General features: G+C 43.6%; 1 protein-coding gene across 2 annotated transcripts in view; it reads left to right on the top strand.

The window, feature by feature from the left end:
- Positions 1 to 18,214, top strand: part of MSN (moesin) — a 74,335-nt gene extending 56,121 nt beyond the window's left edge. For both annotated transcript variants that reach the window (XM_048863322.2, XM_048863323.2), the window contains exons 3-13: positions 2,334 to 2,429; positions 3,048 to 3,322; positions 3,982 to 4,065; positions 8,029 to 8,175; positions 9,061 to 9,157; positions 10,327 to 10,490; positions 11,044 to 11,174; positions 11,808 to 11,968; positions 12,476 to 12,568; positions 13,503 to 13,736; positions 14,830 to 18,214. In XM_048863322.2, coding sequence (XP_048719279.1) covers positions 2,334 to 2,429; positions 3,048 to 3,322; positions 3,982 to 4,065; positions 8,029 to 8,175; positions 9,061 to 9,157; positions 10,327 to 10,490; positions 11,044 to 11,174; positions 11,808 to 11,968; positions 12,476 to 12,568; positions 13,503 to 13,736; positions 14,830 to 14,994 — 1,647 coding nt within the window. In that variant the 3' untranslated portion in view covers positions 14,995 to 18,214. The remainder of the gene's footprint in view (positions 1 to 2,333; positions 2,430 to 3,047; positions 3,323 to 3,981; positions 4,066 to 8,028; positions 8,176 to 9,060; positions 9,158 to 10,326; positions 10,491 to 11,043; positions 11,175 to 11,807; positions 11,969 to 12,475; positions 12,569 to 13,502; positions 13,737 to 14,829) is intronic.
- Positions 18,215 to 18,436: the final 222 nt, after the last annotated feature.

The raw sequence follows: 18,436 nt of genomic DNA, 5'->3' as shown, positions 1-18,436 counted from the left end.
CCCACACACTTACAAGCTGTATAGTGGCCTGCAGTATTAAATGCACTTCAGAAGGTCTGTTTAGCAACATGTATTAAACATTTGCTTATGTTCCTATGACCCACTGTCCCTAGGAGTCTACTCCAAACCATTGGACCAATCCCTCGACTCTTAAGCAAGCAGTGCTTACTTGGACAAATCCCACTGAAGTCGGAGGGACTGGTGCATAGGGGAGGATTTCAGGGTGGGACCCATATAGAGGCTATATTGGCATAATTATGCTGGCATAACCCCACAGTGTAGACACAGCCTACACTGACTGAAGGGATTTTCCTTCTGTGTTGGAACACCATCCACCTAAACAATGGTAGCAACGGTGACAGACACATTCTTCCATCAATCTTCCAGTTTTTATACTGGAGGCACTAGGTCAGAATAGCTGTGTGTTGGTCAGGAGTATAGGTTTTTCACATCTCTGATATAGTTGTCTTAATTGTAGACCAAGTCTGATAAATACTTACAGCAAAAGTGAGAGGTTTACAGGTAGGTAGCAAAGCAGTAAGTGACCCAGCATTGTTCTCAGATCCAGCATTTCTTTTGCTCTTACAAGCAGGCCGTAAAACCAGTAATACAAATCTCCGGGTATACTGCACCCCTAGAGCAATAAAAACAGGATGGAGCAGAGGGCTTCCTGGAGATGAAAAGAGGAAGTGATTTGAGAGGGGGGAGATCATGTCAGCACTGCTCCTCCCCAACAGATGAGGCATCAGGCCCAGGGAGGCAAGCAGGCAGTCTCAGGGAAGTGAGTAAATCTGAAGTCTGACGGGTAGGCTGGAGTGAGTGCCAGCAGTCTTGAGACACTTGGCTGCAGTGTTGTTGGGGGTCATAATTTTATAAAATTAGTTTGAAAGACAGGTGGGTAAAGTCAGCTGGCTAAGAAGCTAGTGAAGATGATGGGGAGAGTGGGACCTGTCTGTCTGTCTGGTTTTCCTGAAGTGTAGAGTACAGATTGGAAGCCAGATGACGAAGTTTCAGGAAGGTTGCCTGTAGGGGAATTTTTAGCCCATAACATGTCTCTGGCTTATCAAAAAGTTCAGTTCTGTTGGTTTGTTCAATCACAAATAACCCCCACCCCCTGACAGGAAATAGCATTACCACAGTAGTTTTCCACCTTTGGCAGGCTTCTAACACTGAATGCTACAATAGCTTTGTGAAGCCTTCTTTGTTTATATAGCACCAAAAGTGTGCTAGGTGCATGACAGAGGAGAGATCCTTGCATCGGGGTTTATTTATTGTATTGGTGGCTCACCACTGTCTAAGGGGCATGTTGTTGCCCTGCCTTACCCAAAGCAGTGCACTTCAGTGGAGCAACTAAACAGCGGGTGGGTATGGGTAGGCATCATTTACATACAAGGTAGCGTGCTTTGCAAATCTTAAGGCATGTGGCAGTTAACAAGACTGACTCTCTGGTCCACAGCAGAGTGGTTCATGCTATGCTCAAAAATAGGACCCTTGCATGTAAAAATGAGGGATGGTTCTGGAACTAGAGCCAAGGCATATGCTGTCTACTCCTGTAGTATCTGCCATTGCCTTACCCAACCAGCATGTATCACTCCTTACTGCAGTCCTCCTTGCTCATTTATGAGAATGGCTAGTATCTCAGCATTTGCACTGTTGCTATCCAGGCTCAGACCAGGAAAAGGTAGGGGGTCTAAGCTGTATAGCTTCCCACCTGCAAACTCTCTGGGATCTACCTACATACAAGGGAAACCCTGGCCTTTGCTATGGTGCCAAAATCTTAGTGTAGCAATTTAGGGTTGCTCCATGCTCCAGCTTTTCCCAGCAGGAGTCCTGTTTCAGATAGGTTTAGGAGGCATCTGCGGTGAGTTTGTGATAGGTGCTTAGTTCTTAATTGGTGTCTGTCTTAATCAGAAAACTATTGTACAACTGGCAGCCTTCACTCAGGGAGAGTGAGGGGGCATGTAAGAAGATGCAGCAGAGTGGTAGTGATCTGCACCGGCAGAGCTGCATAGGGCATTCTGTTACACCTGCTTCAATTTGGCCTACCTTAATTACCATCACCCTACCTCAAATTTGGCAAACTTTTTAGGGACCCCTCTTGTCTCTCTTTATAAACCACTCTGCAGAAGTGGTATGGAGTGCAGGGAGTGAACAAGGATAGTTTTTTCCCTGTCCCCATAGTCAACAGGTGAAAGTTGGTTTATTTGATTCTTTTCTAAACTTGCCTACCTTTATACTACACCACTCCAACACATTCCCAGGTAACCAGTGAGCCTGTGGCCAGTCAGCTGTGACAGTTACTGATGCACGCACTGCTCTGTCTTCTTTTCCAGGTTGTGAAGACAATTGGGCTGAGAGAGGTCTGGTTTTTTGGACTTCAATATCAGGACACCAAGGGCTTCTCAACATGGCTGAAACTTAATAAAAAGGTATATGCCCAGTTATCCAATTTGTACGCTTGATAATGGTTAGAACAAATGCACTAAATTATTTTCTGGACTCTTATCCTCAGCTGGATGGGATGGTCAGCTCCTCACACTTGTTCTTGTATGCCACTCTGAATACCGAACCTTGATATTCTTTATTATTATTATTTTTGGTTAGTCTGCGCTGACTGTTCCAGAGTAGCTAGGTCTACAGCGTATAGATATGCCAGCTAATATGCTGTTCCTGGCCTACAGTTATCCTGTGCTTTATCCAGGCAGATCTAATGTGGTGGATCAAGGAAGAGACTTTATCCATGTGTAATACATATGGTGAATAAGACTCCTGGTGTGGTGCCATCCCTAGACAACTCTGTGGTGCATGACTTACTGATAGGTTTACAATAGTATTTTGTAGTTGCTAAACAAGAAATCTTGGCTAGACTGGACCAACTCAGCAGTTTCCAATGAACTGCTCAATGGGAGGATACTTCATGGTTTTTTGCTTTCTGTGTCAGAAAAGAAGTGTTTTTGAACATGCCTCTGTCTTTTACTCCCATTTTATTACACACTGCTCCACTCAGCCGGCTAGTTCTAAAACTGGATGGTGCTCTCTCACTCCAGGTGACCGCACAGGATGTACGCAAGGAAAGCCCTCTGCTCTTCAAGTTCCGTGCCAAGTTCTACCCAGAGGATGTGTCAGAGGAGCTGATTCAGGACATCACGCAGCGCCTCTTTTTCCTCCAGGTGAAGGAGGGCATCTTGAATGATGATATCTATTGCCCTCCAGAGACTGCTGTCCTGCTGGCTTCCTATGCCGTCCAATCTAAACATGGAGATTTCAACAAGGAGCTGCATAAGCCTGGCTATCTTGCTGGTGACAAACTGCTCCCTCAAAGGTATGCAGACTTCACCAGCCTCAGACCTTCCAGCACCATGAAGTGCACAAGTGCTATATTTACTATAAGCTTCACTTACTCTAGCTTTTTGCCTGTTTTTGTTTTCTCAAATCATCTTAATTCTGATGGGTGTTCAGAGTGCATCTTTCCATAAGAGTAAGGCGGCTGCACTTCCTGCACCCCTGTCAATTCTCCCTGGAAATTTGCATTTTGAAGAGCCCATTGCAATTCCGTATAAAAATGCAGGTAGAAACTTAAATTTCTGGGAATAACGAACTGAAGATACCTAAGCAAAAGAAGGGGGAGCAAAGAGTAAATTTTGGCACTAAACTTCATAAATGGGTATGATGGCATAAAAGAAATGAGAAGCTGGATATCATTACTTGGCTAAATATTCAGGGCTCCTGTCAAATTACGCTGTAGTCTGGATATGCAGCAGTGGTGTTCATCAGGCCAAATTGTCTTAAAACATTTAATTGGGTTAAGAGTCAACCCTGGCCAATAAGGCCACCATATACTATAGAATTTCTGTTGGCATTGTTATACTGTGTATGGGACATTTAGACTGTACAGCACTGCATATGCTCAGACTTGTGGCCTGTCTCGGTGTAGTGCCGCCTTTCGAACTGACAGGATCCTGCTGCTCTTTTCTTTTCTAGAGTTCTGGAGCAGCACAAACTCAACAAAGACCAATGGGAGGAGAGGATCCAAGTGTGGCATGAGGAACATCGGGGAATGCTCAGGTAACTGATCAAGGTTTGATCTCGCTCTGTTAGATTGATATAGTGATACTACATGAAGAAAAGGAGTACTTGTGGCACCTTAGAGACTAACCAATTTATTTGAGCATGAGCTTTCGTGAGCCACAGCTCACTTCATCAGATCACCACATCTGATGAAGTGAGCTGTGGCTCACGAAAGCTCATGCTCAAATAAATTGGTTAGTCTCTAAGGTGCCACAAGTACTCCTTTTCTTTTTGCGAATACAGACTAACACGGCTGTTCCTCTGAAACCTGATACTACATGGTAGTTCTCTACTTCTGTAGATAAGGTTTGTGTGTAAACAAAAGCTCATCCTAGGGCAAAAGCCTCTTAGCACTGTTCCAGCCATCTTGCTGAAGAATAACTACAGTCTTATCTGTCTCAGCCAGTATTGGCTAGCAAATGTACAATATCCCTAGCAGAGTGAAACTCAACTTTTCTAAATGGCTGCATTATAAGAACACCCATACCGGATCAGACCAGTGGTCCATCTATCTCCATATAGTGTCTGACAGTGGCCAGTGCCAGCTGCTTCAGACAGAATGAATAGAACTGGGCAATTTCGAGTGATTCATCCACCTTGCAGTCCCAGCTTTTGGCAGTTGGGGGTTTAGGGACATTGTCAAAGGTTTTCTGGAAATCCAAGTACACTATATTGCTGTCTCACCCTTGTCTATGTGTGTGTTGACTCCCTCAAAGAATTCTAGTAGATGGAGGCATGACTTCAGTTTACAAAAGCTGTGACTCTTCTCCAACACTGTTCATGGATGTGTCTGATTCTGGTTGTTATAGATACAACCGATTTGCCTGGTACTGAAGTTAAGTTTATCTAGCCTGTAATTGCCAAGATTGTCTCTGGAGCCATTTTTAGAAGAGTTAAATTAGCTACCCTCTAGTGTTTTGGAACAGAGGCTGATTTAAGCAATAGGTTGTGTACCACAGTTAGTAGTTCTGCAATTGCATAAGAGTTCCTTCAGAATTCTTGGAATACCATTTGGTCATAGTAACTTAGAATCATAGAATATCAGGGTTGGAAGGGACCTCAGGAGGTCATCTAGTCCAACCCCCTGCTCAAAGCAGGACCAATCCCCAACTAAATCATCCCAGCCAGGGCTTTGTCAAGGGAGGAGATTCCACCACCTCCCTAGGTTACGCATTCCAGTGTTTCACCACCCTCCTAGTGAGTTTTTCCTAATATCCAACCTAAACCTCCCCCACTGCAACTTGAGACCATTACTCCTTGTTCTGTCATCAGCTACCACTGAGAACAGTCTAGATCCATCCTCTTTGGAACCCCCTTTCAGGTAGTTGAAAGCAGCTATCAAATCCTCCCTCATTCTTTTCTTCCGCAGACTAAACAATCCCAGTTCCCTCAGCCTCTCCTCATAAGTCATGTGTTCCAGTCCCCTAATCATTTTTGTTGCCCTCCGCTGGATTCTTTCCAATTTTTCCACATCCTTCTTGTAGTGTGGGGCCCAAAACTGGACACAGTACTCCAGATGAGGCCTCACCAATGTCAAATAGAGGGGAACGATCACATCCCTTGATCTGCTGGCAATGCCCCTACTTGTACATCCCAAAATGCCATTGGCCTTCTTGGCAACAAGGGCACACTGTGTTGACTCATATCCAGCTTCTTGTCCACTGTAACCCCTAGGTCCTTTTCTGCAGAACTGCTGCCTAGGCATTCGGTCCCTAGTCTGTAGCGGTGCATGGGGTTCTTCTGTCTTAAGTGCAGCACTCTGCACTTGTCCTTGTTGAACCTCATCAGATTTCTTTTGGCCCAATCCTCTAATTTGTCTAGGTCCCTCTGTATCCTATCCCTACCCTCCAGCGTATCTGCCTCTCCTCCCAGTTTAGTGTCCTCTGCAAACTTACTGAGGGTGCAATCCACACCATCCTACAGATCATTTATGAAGATATTGAACAAAACCGGCCCGAGGACCGACCCTTGGGGCACTCCACTTGATACCAGTTGCCAACTAAGATATGGAGCCATTGATCACTACCCATTGAGCCTGACAAGTTAAACTTATCACTGTTTAACTTGTCAGTTTGTTCCAAAACTATTTCTATTGACACCTTAATCTGGGACAGTTGCTCAGAATTTTCTCTTAAAAAGAGTGGTTTGGGTGTGGGGATCTGCCAGAGATCCTCTACAGTGAAGAATTCAAAGAATTATTTAGCATCTCCACAATGGCCTTGTCTTGAGTGCTCCTTTAACATGTCAGTTGTCCAGTAGCCCGACTGACTTTGGCAGGTTTCCTGCTTCTGATGTACTTAAACCAAAAAAAAAAAAAAAAAATTTCAAATTCTTTCTTGGCCTGCCTTTACCCTTGGTTGCCAGGGTTTATACTTCTCTATATTTCTCAGTAGGATTTGAGTTCCAAACTTTCTAAGGGATGTCTTCCCAACTACCACCTTTACTCTGTTTAGCCATGGTGCTGTGGTGATTTGTCTCTTTTTATTTTTATTTTGCAGTATACATTTAGTTTGAGCCTGTCTGGTGTGTTTTTTTTTTAAATGGTTTCCATGCAGCTTGCAGGCTTTTCACCCTATTAATTTCCATTTAACAAAAGTGAGGAAGCTTGTATCCTTCCCCTTTTTGAAGTTTAAAAAAAAACCCACAACCACTATAGTAGCATTTAGTATTCCTTGTCCCCGCCAAGAATGTTCAACTTAATTACATTATGGTCACTATTAGTTGAGTACTTCAGTTATAGTCACCTCTTGGACCAGATCCAGTGGTCAATTTAGGACTAAATCAAGAATTGCCCCTCCTTTTGTGAGTTACAGCAGTGGTTCTCAACCAGGGGGCCATGAGAAGGTTTTCAGGCGGTCCACCCAGCAGGGCCAGTGTTAGACTCGTTGGAGCCTAGGGCAGAAAGCTGAAGTCCCACCTCATGGGGCTGAAGCCCAAAGTCCTGAGCCCTGGCACCTGGGGCTGAAAATGAAACTTGAGCAACTTAGCTTTGTGGGGTCCCCTGTGGGATGCAGCCCCAGGCAACTGCCCTGTTTGCTACCCACTAATGCTGGCCCTGGCTTTTATATGCAGAAAATTAGTTGTGGCACAAGTGGACCGTGGGGTTCTTATAGGATTGAGGGGGGGGGGGGCTCAGAAAGAAGGAAAGAGGTCGAGAACCCCTAGGTTACAGCACCAGCTGCTCCAAAAAAGTTATTTAATGAGTGTAGAAATTGTATCTCTGCAACCCTTCCTGAGGTGACACATGCCTAGTCATGGGGATAGTTGAAATCACCCATTATTATTGTTTCCTGCCTTTTGTAGCATCTCTAATCTCCCTAAGCATTTCATCATCGTGGTCAGGAGACTGCTATCCTTATATTCAGGCATGGAATTTACCATAGACTGACTCTATAGAGACAGTTTGGGTCATTTTAGAACTTTTACTTTGACTCTCTCTCACATAGTGTCATTCCCACACCAGCATGACCTACTTTCATTCCTGTATATTTTGTACCTTGGTATTACTGGGTCCCATTAATTATCCTCCTTCCACCAAATTTCCACAATGCCTAATCTATCAATATCCTCATGTAATGCCACTCACTCTAGTTCATCCATATTAGTATTTAGACTGCTAGAGTTTGTGTATATAAGCACTAGTATATTACCAATGTTCAATTGCTTGCCTTCATGTTATTTAAATGGGACCTTTTTTTTTTTTAAACCTTTGTCTGGTCCTTACTAGCTTCTCTACGATCTCTTTACTAGGACATAGTTCCCGCTTTAATGGAGACATCCCACCTGAACCATGTGCTCCTCTTGGCTTTCGCCAAGCCCTTAGTTTAAAAAATCCTCCCTGCATTGTCATGCTCTGACGTGTTAGAGTAGTTGCTACTAACCAATCAAGAAGGCATAAATTCTCAATTTTTGGCTTATCTGGTTTCAAATATGAATATCTGCTCTCCTTTGCATTCTTAGGGAAGATGCCATCTTGGAGTACCTGAAAATTGCACAGGATCTAGAAATGTATGGCGTGAACTACTTCAGCATTAAGAATAAGAAGGGCTCTGAACTCTGGCTAGGTGTTGATGCTCTCGGACTCAACATTTATGAGCAGAACGACAGGTAACAAAAGGACATCTCTAAGTTCACTGCTCCCTCTCTAGTGACCCTTCATTCCACCGTGCATATACAGCTAACACAAACTTCCTTCTCCAAAGCAAAGCAATACTTTTAAGAATCCGGTTTTTGGAACAGATAGCTGTTCCTCACTCAGCTACATAGGAAGGTGGTTCAGTTTGTTGGGATGATGCTATATGCAGTCTGTGCAAACTCCAAGCCACGTCCTCATGTGGCTCTTGGCGATGACATCAACATAAACCTTGTGATCCAGTACTTTGGATCTCCTGCATAAGTAAAGTTGATATAAAAAAGCTGTCACAATCATGGGGTGGATAGGACAAGAAACTGAAATTAGGCATTGATCAAATCCCATTAAACAAGGATTACTTAAAGACTAAGCCTTCAAATCTTAAGGCAGGTCTATGCTGAAAATGCTGCAGCTGTGCCACTGTAACACTTAAGTGAAGACACCCCTACAGTGGGAGAGCTGATCCTGTCAGTGTAGTTAATCCATCTCCAAGAGGCAGTAGCTATGTCAGCAGGAGAAGCTCTTCTGCTGACACGACGCTGTCTATACCAGGGGTTAGGTTAGTATAACTACATTGCTCGGGTGTGGATTTCTCACAGATAAGTTTTTGTGTAGTGTAGACCTGGCCTCACTTTCTCTAATGGGGGAGAGGGGTTGAAAAGCTGTTAACTCCTGCTCTTATATTTTTGTTTTCTTAACATGCCTCTTCACTCTTGTTTCTGGCATTGGCTGGAATTGGGAAGTACTGAAATACTCTGAGAGCCAGTTTGGGTGAGATTTCCAGCCCAGAGTTAGACTAAGAATTTGAGACTGCTTGGGGTAACTTTTACTAAAAACTCCTCCTTTCTTCATTACTGCAGGTTAACACCAAAAATTGGATTCCCTTGGAGTGAGATCAGGAATATCTCATTCAATGACAAGAAGTTTGTTATCAAGCCCATTGACAAGAAAGCACCAGTAAGAAACAGTACTCAAACACTATAAATCTTTAGCATTTTATACGTAGAGTTGAGCTCTTCATCTTTTACACATTTAAATAAAACCAGTCTAGTCAATTCCAGTACTTCTTGTTGGTATAAGGCATCCACATATTGCCAAAGTGATACCTCCAGCATTGCAGAGCAAGCTTAATAGTAGTAAGTGGGTAGATGGGTTTGTAGGGGAAGAGGGTTTATACAATAGTCATTTTGTATAGTTGTCCACTTCTGATTTGGTGACCGGCTGCCTTACATTGAGAGAGTCTCTTGCTGAAGTGCAAGGACGAATTTTACTATTTCTGATAACCCAAACAAATCCTGTTCACTCTGGAAAAATCCAAAGTAGAATGCATTTCTAATCTCTCCAATTCAGGAGAAAATGAAATCAAGCTCTATCTCCTTAGCTTCCCCATGTACCTATTTATATCTTCTACTTTCCGTCCCTGGATGAAGTTACTGCTGCTTGGAAACCACTTTGCAGCTGTTGTACCTCATTCACATAATGAAGATCCATTTCTTCCCCTTTTTCTGGCATAAGAGGAAACGTGGTTCTTCACATGTCTGCCAGAACATTACAATTCCAGTTGAATAGAAATAATAAGGGTGTCATTCTTATATGATATGATCCATAAAAACTTTTAGAATGTCTCAGAACATAGAAAATCTTCCTTAAAACCAGACACTGAGCCTTGATAGAGGAATGCTTTAACTGAGTTTAGAGTATTTCTGCACTGCATGCATAGCCACACAACGGAAAATCCAGTTCTGGTATGCACTAAGCAGAACATAAACCCTGAAAATTTTCTAAGGCCAGAGACTTGAACTGCACCATATATCACTGGGAATCCCAGGAAAACTGCTAACTGTAATCTCCAAAATGTGCTTGTGGGGATACTTACTCCTGTACAAGTTCTGTCAATCTTCATAATCTAAACTGACTGTTTTAGTACTGCTAATTCAAGGCACCTGACCCATGTCATTAGGCACTTATGGGTATAGGTGTTTGAAATCAGTTTTTATTACTGCTAATGGGCTCCCTCAGACACTTGACATTTTCTTTTCTATGCAAGACTATTATTGGATACAGAGGTATGTTTGGTGCATGCTTGGGGAGCAACGAGACTAATGCTGTCTCCCATCTGTCCCAAGGACTTTGTATTCTATGCTCCACGATTACGGATTAACAAGCGAATCCTGGCGCTGTGCATGGGGAACCATGAGCTCTATATGCGCAGACGTAAACCAGACACCATTGAGGTGCAGCAGATGAAGGCACAGGCTCGGGAAGAGAAGCATCAGAAACAGATGGAGAGGTGGGTACTGCAGGACTCTTGAGTAACTAGTGTTTTTGAGTCCACTGTTAAACTGATCAAGCGGATTCCTTTTTGCTCCAGTAAACCTAAAGAGATGTTGTAGATGGCACGCCTTATAAATAAGATCCTGTGTAGGACTGCCTTGGGCAATTCAGAGCATTTCACGTCTAATCATATCAATATCATGATTCGGAATCTTAATGAGGATTCTAAAGGCTATATTTCAAATTAGTCTGGATTGTCCAAATAGGTGACCTAAACAGAGCTGTAGGTTGACCTGTGTAATTTCTACAAATGAGAACCTAACTGACACAGTTCACTAATGTTTTCAGTGGTGTTGTCAGGGTCAGTCCCAGGACCAGAAGAGCTCTTTGTAAGCGTGAAAGCTTTTGTCTCTCCAAGAGAAGTTGGTCCAATGAAAGACATTCCTTCACCCATCTTGTGTCTCTAAAGTTCACTAAGTCAGTTGCTGTTTGCGTGCTCCTGGGTCTTCTATAATAAAGTACTGTTGTCTACAGTACAGCAGTTAAATCTAACTTTTTCCCCAAATCAGAGCTCTGCTGGAGAATGAGAAGAAAAAGAGGGAACTGGCAGAAAAGGAGAAAGAAAAGATTGAGCGTGAGAAGGAAGAGTTGATGGAACGGCTCAGACAAATTGAGGAGCAAACCAAGAAAGCTCAACTAGGTATTACGAGATGTGCATTGGGAGAGACCGGAATAGTCTGGTTCTACAGGGCCTTCATTGAAAATAAATTCCACAATTACCCTCCCCACCAGCCATCTTACTTCCTTGAGCTACATAATCACCTGGTGCTCTGGTTCAGTTGGTGCTGATGGAGTACCACAGAAGACGCCTTTCCAAAGGGGCAGGTACAATAGACTTCGCCACAGATGACTTTCCTGTCCCTTTCCTGAACTCTTAGACCCTTGAATGGTGGTAAATGTGATGCTGCCAAAGCAAATTGCTGTATATTTGTTGCTTGGTTTAAAACAAAAAAACCAGGAGCTTGAGTTGTCTGGTGCTTTGTACAGACCAATGGTTCCAACTAATAGTAACCCGATGGCATTTGAAGCTAACTTTACACCTTTTTTAATTTTGGGGTAGGACAATGCAAAACCAGGCTGTCTATGCAGTATATTCCTGATTATCCTGTTCACCAATATTTACTCCCACTTGTTTACCCACCTTCCTGTGTTGGTGGTGAAGGGAAAGTGTGTGTCTGTCATGGGGAAGGAAGCTTGCTTTCCTGCACTTATTCTGTGCTCAGAGGATCAGAAAGAGACCATCTTTGCCTCATACTTTCTGTCCTCGCTTCAGAATTAGAAGAACAGACCCGCAGGGCATTGGAGCTAGAGCAGGAAAGGAAACGAGCTCAGGAAGAAGCAGAGAAGCTGGCTAAGGAACGCAAAGAGGCAGAGGAGGCAAAGGAAGCCCTGCTGAAAGCATCCCATGATCAGAAAAAGACCCAGGAGCAGCTGGTAAGCCGCTTTCCTGAAAGCTTAGCAGTGGGGGAATGGTTTTACTGGAGTTCTAGACTGCTGGCCTCAAAACTGGGTGAGTTATGTAGCCTAGTTGTAGCTGTAGCAGGGGCATAAGCTACTATCTAAAGAAACTTAATTACCTTTTTCAGAAAAATGCTGGTGTTTTTTACTGTGGTCTCTATTTGAGCTGCTTTTTGTATGTAGTGACTAATGGAGACTAGCTTCTAGTAAAGTCCATATATGCGCTAACTAGTCAAGCTCGGTACTGAGAGAGCAGCTTCATGGCCTTGTTCTAGAACTCTTAGAATTAAGGGAAGAAAAAGAGGGAAAGACCGAGCCAAGACCCACAGCTACAAGGTGGGCATAAGGCAACTAACACTGTTGGTCCTAGTCCTCTTTTATCAGTGTGGAAATGGAACTTCCAGGTTCCTGGGGCTTTAGGGTCCTAATATCAGAAGGGAATTGGTTTTCTCTCCTACTAAAAATAACCTATTACTTCCACAGGCAGCTGAGATGTCAGAACTCACATCCAAAATCTCACAGCTGGAAATAGCCAGGCAGAAGAAGGAGAGTGAAGCCATGGAGTGGCAACAGAAGGTATCAGTGGAGCCTAAATACAAAAGTGTAGCTTTGGGCTTGGCACAGTATTCCTCTTCTTACTGTGGGCTGGTCTGACCCTCTGACCATGTCAATGTGATTAATCATATGACCCAAACCACGAGTCCTTTTAGGATGCAGAGAGCTCTTTAAAATAAGACTCTGAACACACTTCAGCAGAAAGGAGGGAAGCCAATGTGTGGTAAAGCTAAGTTGCCTCCAGTTACCAATTTACCAATTACAGTATTTCCTGGTTCACCTTGCTAGAACCAGCTTTTCGTTCAAAAAGTGGTGGGATCAACGTATGCAGGTAAAATCTAGTAGTTGCGTGCAGCTACAAATTCATTCAGTGTTCCAAAAGTGAATTTATTCAAAAGAATAAGCAGAAAATGTCCACCTTGCAACTTAAATGGACAGACATGGGAATTATCCTGTGGGCAGACTTCCAAAAGATGGGCACATTTACACCCTTATTCATGCCTAATGTGTGTGCAGACTATGTAGTTGCACATGCCTAGGGCTGGTTTAAGGTAGGAGTATACATAGTGCAGGATTTACAGGTGCAGGTTGGGTATCTGAACACCTAAAATGCATACAAATGTGTGCACAGCTGCACACACCTAACTCTGCAGTACTTGTACACACACGGCTGCCCAGATTATCTAAGTTGCCTTTAGTTACTGCAAATAGGATACAACTCGCCTATCGAAACTCCTTGGGGTTGATGGCCATATTCTAGCTCCACTAGTGTATGGTGGTGCCTGGACACCCTATGAATTCTCACTTGAAAGCACTTCACCCAAAGGGGTTATGGACGTTCTGAAAGACATTTGAACCCAGATGTTCCCTCTTCTGGGTCCCTTGGACTATAAGGGAAGCCTTTGAAATGGGTCTCTTTCCCGCTAACCCACTGAGGGATGTTGCCCTCCTGCAGGCTCAGACTGTGCAGGAAGACCTAGAGAAGACCAAAGAGGAACTAAAGACTGCCATGAGCACCCCTCATGTCACCGAACCCATGCAGTCTGAGAACGAGCATGATGATGAACAGGATGAGAACGCTGCAGAGGCCAGTGCTGAACTGAAGGCAGATGCCACCATCAAGGACCGCAGTGAGGAGGATCGCACCACTGAGGCAGAGAAGAACGAACGGGTTCAGAAACACTTGAAGGTAATGCCGGGGTGGGGTGAGGGATATCTGCTTCTGTTTCCTTCCTCCCTGCCATGCTCGGGCAGCTGTAGTGGGGGCTAGATATATCTACTGAAGAGTAGGGTGCCACAATCTCCTCAGTTCAATACATAGCAAAATGTAGAGACAGTGGGGGAGAAATTTGCCCCACTCCCATCCAATAACCATTCAGACCTCTTACCAGTGAAGAGTACTCAAGTATTACCAAGAAAAGCATCTGTCCAATGTACTCTGCCCACTTGAATCCTGCTGTCCATCTGACAGCTGTTCAGCACTGTCCGGAACAGGACGAAGGACTTGGTCCAGTTCCTGTCAAGCAGATGTCCATGTCAGTCTGCTGCCCTGTTGGCTGACTCAGCTGGTTTGCACTGCTCAACCCTAGTAGTGGTCTCAAAGGCAGGTTTGAAGCTCCTTTGTTGAGAGGAGCACAGGGAAAGCTTGCCCTGCTGTTTGTGCTGTACCTACACTCTGCACTGAACTTCAGTCTGCTGCGTGGTGACCGTTCACAGGCACTAAATTAACAAGTGGTGGCGTGTGTCCAGCTGTGAATCACTTACTGGCTGTCTAGGCTCCTTCACCTGCAGACCAGGGCAGAAATGTTACTGCACTGTGCTGTGGCGATGCTAGAAAGGTGGCTGGAATCTGCAGTGCCTTGCTAATGGCAAGGGGCTTGCCATTTTGTTCACTATTTAAATAAATATCTTGCTATTTGTCTTCTCCAACCCCTACCCCCCATGGGAAAAATCCCTTGTGAGAGAGCCCCAGGGGCCACATTTTTTTGGAGCCTGTGTTGTCACCTTTTCCTGTGTAATGTTATGCCTAACTTTAGTCCAGCCTTCCTCATACACTAGGTAAAACCTAGACTTGTGAGCAAAGGGTGTGATGTTATCACACTTCCTACACTGTAAATATTGGGCATGAGAAAATACTAGATTAGGTAGGCACAGGGTTTTCCATCTCAAAGGATAGCGATCTTTTGGGACTAAGGCCCACTTTACCTCTTCCTGATCCTACAGCTCAAGGCTGTGGCATGTGCTGGCTTGTAACCCTACTTCTGTCTTTCTCCCATCTACAGGCTCTTACCTCAGAGCTGGCAAATGCCCGGGATGAAACTAAGAAGACAGCTAATGACATGATCCACGCTGAGAACATGCGGCAGGGCCGTGACAAGTACAAGACCCTCCGCCAGATCCGGCAGGGCAATACTAAGCAGCGCATTGATGAGTTTGAGTCCATGTAAACTCTCCTGCACCTGCAGTCCCTGTACTCTCCCCTCTTTCTCGTCCTCTCCCATCATTCACGTGTAATCGTGCTGCGCTGGAACCACTACAGAAGAGTGACCATGGTCTTTATTTATCGAGTTTCGTGCAGTCTCTGCAGTTCAGCAACAGAGGAACAAACAAAATATCCATGTTGTCTTGAGGGGGGGAGAACAGGACTCCAAATCTGAAATTAGTTTTGCTTAGCTGGGTAAAGTCTCAATTGCACATGGCTTTGTACTGTTCACTGAAATAATTGCATTGCTCCCTGGGTCCACTGGGAGGAGATGCAACCAGATACTTCCACTGAGTTACATATGGTAAAAGTCAGCAGTCTGACACACATGCCTTACAACAGTACTTCAGTATTAGAATTGAGTAGCTAGGGGCTAGATTGCTGCTTTAATGCAAGGGTTTGATTTTAATTGAGTTGCGGGGTGGGGTATAGGGGAAGAGGGTTTGAGTGAAGAAGGGTTGGAAGTAAAGTATAAATGTTATTTGTAAAAGACCAAAGCTTTTTCTGCTCCCTGAATTTGAGCAAGCCAAACAGATCATCTGAACTGTCAGTGTTAAAACTTCTTGTGGATCCATCAGACTTCTTTTTAGTTATGAAGCTTTCAGTTTCCTATTCCTGAGTCCTTTGGAGTGATCTGGGCATTTCCATTAAAGCAACTTGTTTTGGAGCAGTAAATTCCCTAGTCAGTGAGGAGAGGGGTTCCTCCTCCACAATAATTCTTGTTCATTGCCATTTTTTGTGCCAATGGCAAGCAGTAGCAGAGACTGTTGGAGGGGCTTTCACTTCCACTAGTGACCCCAACTAGAATTCTAAAGGAATAGGCTAATATGCAAGAGTGGGAGGAGAAATGTAAAAATTATGTAGCTCTAACCAAATGAAAATGTAGCCACCAAAAATCGTGACTGTCTGTCTGATTATGAAACATTTATTCCTCTCCTGCAGGTAACTTCCAGAAAAGGCCTTTTTATCCTAAATCATTGGTGCCTTATGACTTGTGCACAGATATATACTGTAGTTTAGGGTTTTAATAAGGTGTCTTCATAGTTAATTAGTTTAAACTAGGAAAAATAATCAGTGACCTAAGGCTTTTCATTTCACATCTGGTTCATCTGTTACAGGTCAGCACCTTCTTCCCTCCATCCCTCCCTGCCATCTCTTGTGGTGGAGTTACACCTTGCTAGCTGTCTGTCCTAAATGGAATCCTCTTCTTCTACTGCAATCTTAATTATCAAATGATAGCAGCACACTTCATTCCTAACTCAAACCTCTGTCCTCCCCTTGGAATGATATTGTGTCTTTTGTGGCCCTGAGAACAGACGTTTCTGTCCCTAGTGATGAGGTGACGTGGTCCTGAGCTAGCTGTTACTGTTTTACTGTTACTTGTACTTTCCAACAAGTCCGGTCATCCAAACGGACTTGTTATGCATTCCTGTCCATGTTAGAGAGGATTCTGTGTACCACTTGGCAGGAAATGACCATGTATGGTCAGGGTTGACTTGGACATGGCCTTGATTCTTTGTAGAAGAAAATGAGGGAAAATGCTCCAGTTTTAGAAAAGCCCTTTTAAAATTTGCATCCACCTAAATGGACTCCTCCTCTCCCCTGCTCTTCCCATCATCGCTTAGCCTGTTGCTACTTAAATTTGCAGCCTTCAGCCTGGCTGGTAATGTATTCTTGCTTAGCACGTTCCAAAATCTATGCAACTTCAGCCCTGTGGGAGCTTCCCACCCCCTTCTCATCCATATAGTGCCACCGTTATTTGTGGTATAAAGAAAATACCTGAAAACTTACACTAGAACTCCTCAAAACTCGAACTCCTTCTACTAAGGCAAAGTAGAAGCGGCACAGTGGAATGTTAGTGGTGTGGAGAGAAGAGTGCCAAAAAAGTCAGTGTTAATACAGGCCTGCAATATTTCCTCCAGGAATCCCTTGTGCTGCTTGAAACCACCTCATCGGAAAGTGATTTTAGACACAATATCAGTTTGTTTGCACGGAGGTCCGTGCGAACCGTGACCAAATGGACCTCCTCTGTTGGTGGCATAACCTAACTTAGATCCTTCCAAATGTCCAGTACATGCATTTTTGAAGCACTTTTTTTGTCCCCAGACACAATGTGCCTTTAGGAGGGGAGGAAGAGGGGAAACTTTCCATCAACCAAAAAAACTCACAAAACACCCCAGTGCTTTGAAAGTTACAAATAAGATTGTAGTTAAACTTGTCAGAACTTATTTGCATATTTCTTTACTGAAGAGTTATTGGCATTGATTCTATTTGAGTCATTACTGGGAGAACAAACAACAATTAAACTTCACTTCTGGTGCTTTAAACCTGGTTCTCAGCAGTTCTGCTCTGTGACAACTACTGGCTTTTTTTTTAAAAGCCTTTTATTGCATCTTTAACAGTTTCCTTAATGAGAGAATGCACAGTGCCTGGAGTATGTTTGTTCAAATAATAAACCATTAAACCTTTCTGTTGTGATTGGTCACGGAACACTGCTGAACTCCTGTTATGTTGACGTGACTTCTGTTTTTTGTCACGTTCTAATTTCAAATGGTCCAATATAGGAATAGAACAGTTCATACCAGTGAGTCCACCTAACTCCTCATGTAGTTGTTTCAGCTGTGCCCTTTCCTACCAGTATTATATATTCCAGTGGTATCTAATGATATTTGATTTCAGTCTTTTTAGCTATGCACAATTAGAAAATATTAATCGTGGGAGGAGGAGATGTTTATAGTCCCCTCGTCCTTTGAAAATGTATACTGTATTGTAAAGAGATGATATTTTGCAAGGAAATTAATGTAAGAAGCTTTCAGTATTATGGTGAGATTTCTAGACACATTTTTTTATTTGTTACAATACATTGAGGTTTTTTTTCTTGTCCCCCTCCCCCAGTTTGTTTACTACTTGGATATATAGTATTCCTCTTCAGGGGGTTATCCTATGAAGTGTTTGCCTGCCTTTGTTTTTTGTTGCTGTAAATTATGTCTACACATTTTTGACCAAACTTTTTTTTATTTTTGGTTATATTAAAACAGCAGTCCTTTGGGGCTTGAGGTAACTCATTGGCCCATGTGACTAACCACAAAAAGAACCTTGGTATCAAAACACTTTCATTTGGAGGAATTTGTTAAAGTCCATGTCCTGTTCTTCCTTCAGTGCCAATAAAGTTTAGAGAAATTAAATCCTTGGTGTATCTGGATTGCTGCGGTTTCTGTTTCACCCCCATTCCTCCCCCCTTCCATGTTCTACCACTGCACCTCCATGCTCACCTGCAACAGTCTGTTACCATGGAACTCCAACCCCTCAGCATTAACAAATTCTGTAGTTCCTTCTTGATGCACACAAGTAGAGGCTAGGATGGAACCCACCAAAACTCTTGACTTAAGCTAGGGTTGGAGGCCAGG

This window comes from Caretta caretta, chromosome 9 (assembly GCF_965140235.1).
Source record: "Caretta caretta isolate rCarCar2 chromosome 9, rCarCar1.hap1, whole genome shotgun sequence".
Classification (NCBI taxonomy): Eukaryota; Metazoa; Chordata; order Testudines; family Cheloniidae; genus Caretta; species Caretta caretta.
Note: the sequence above shows the minus strand (reverse complement) of the source record. Positions and strands in the feature narration are given on the sequence as shown.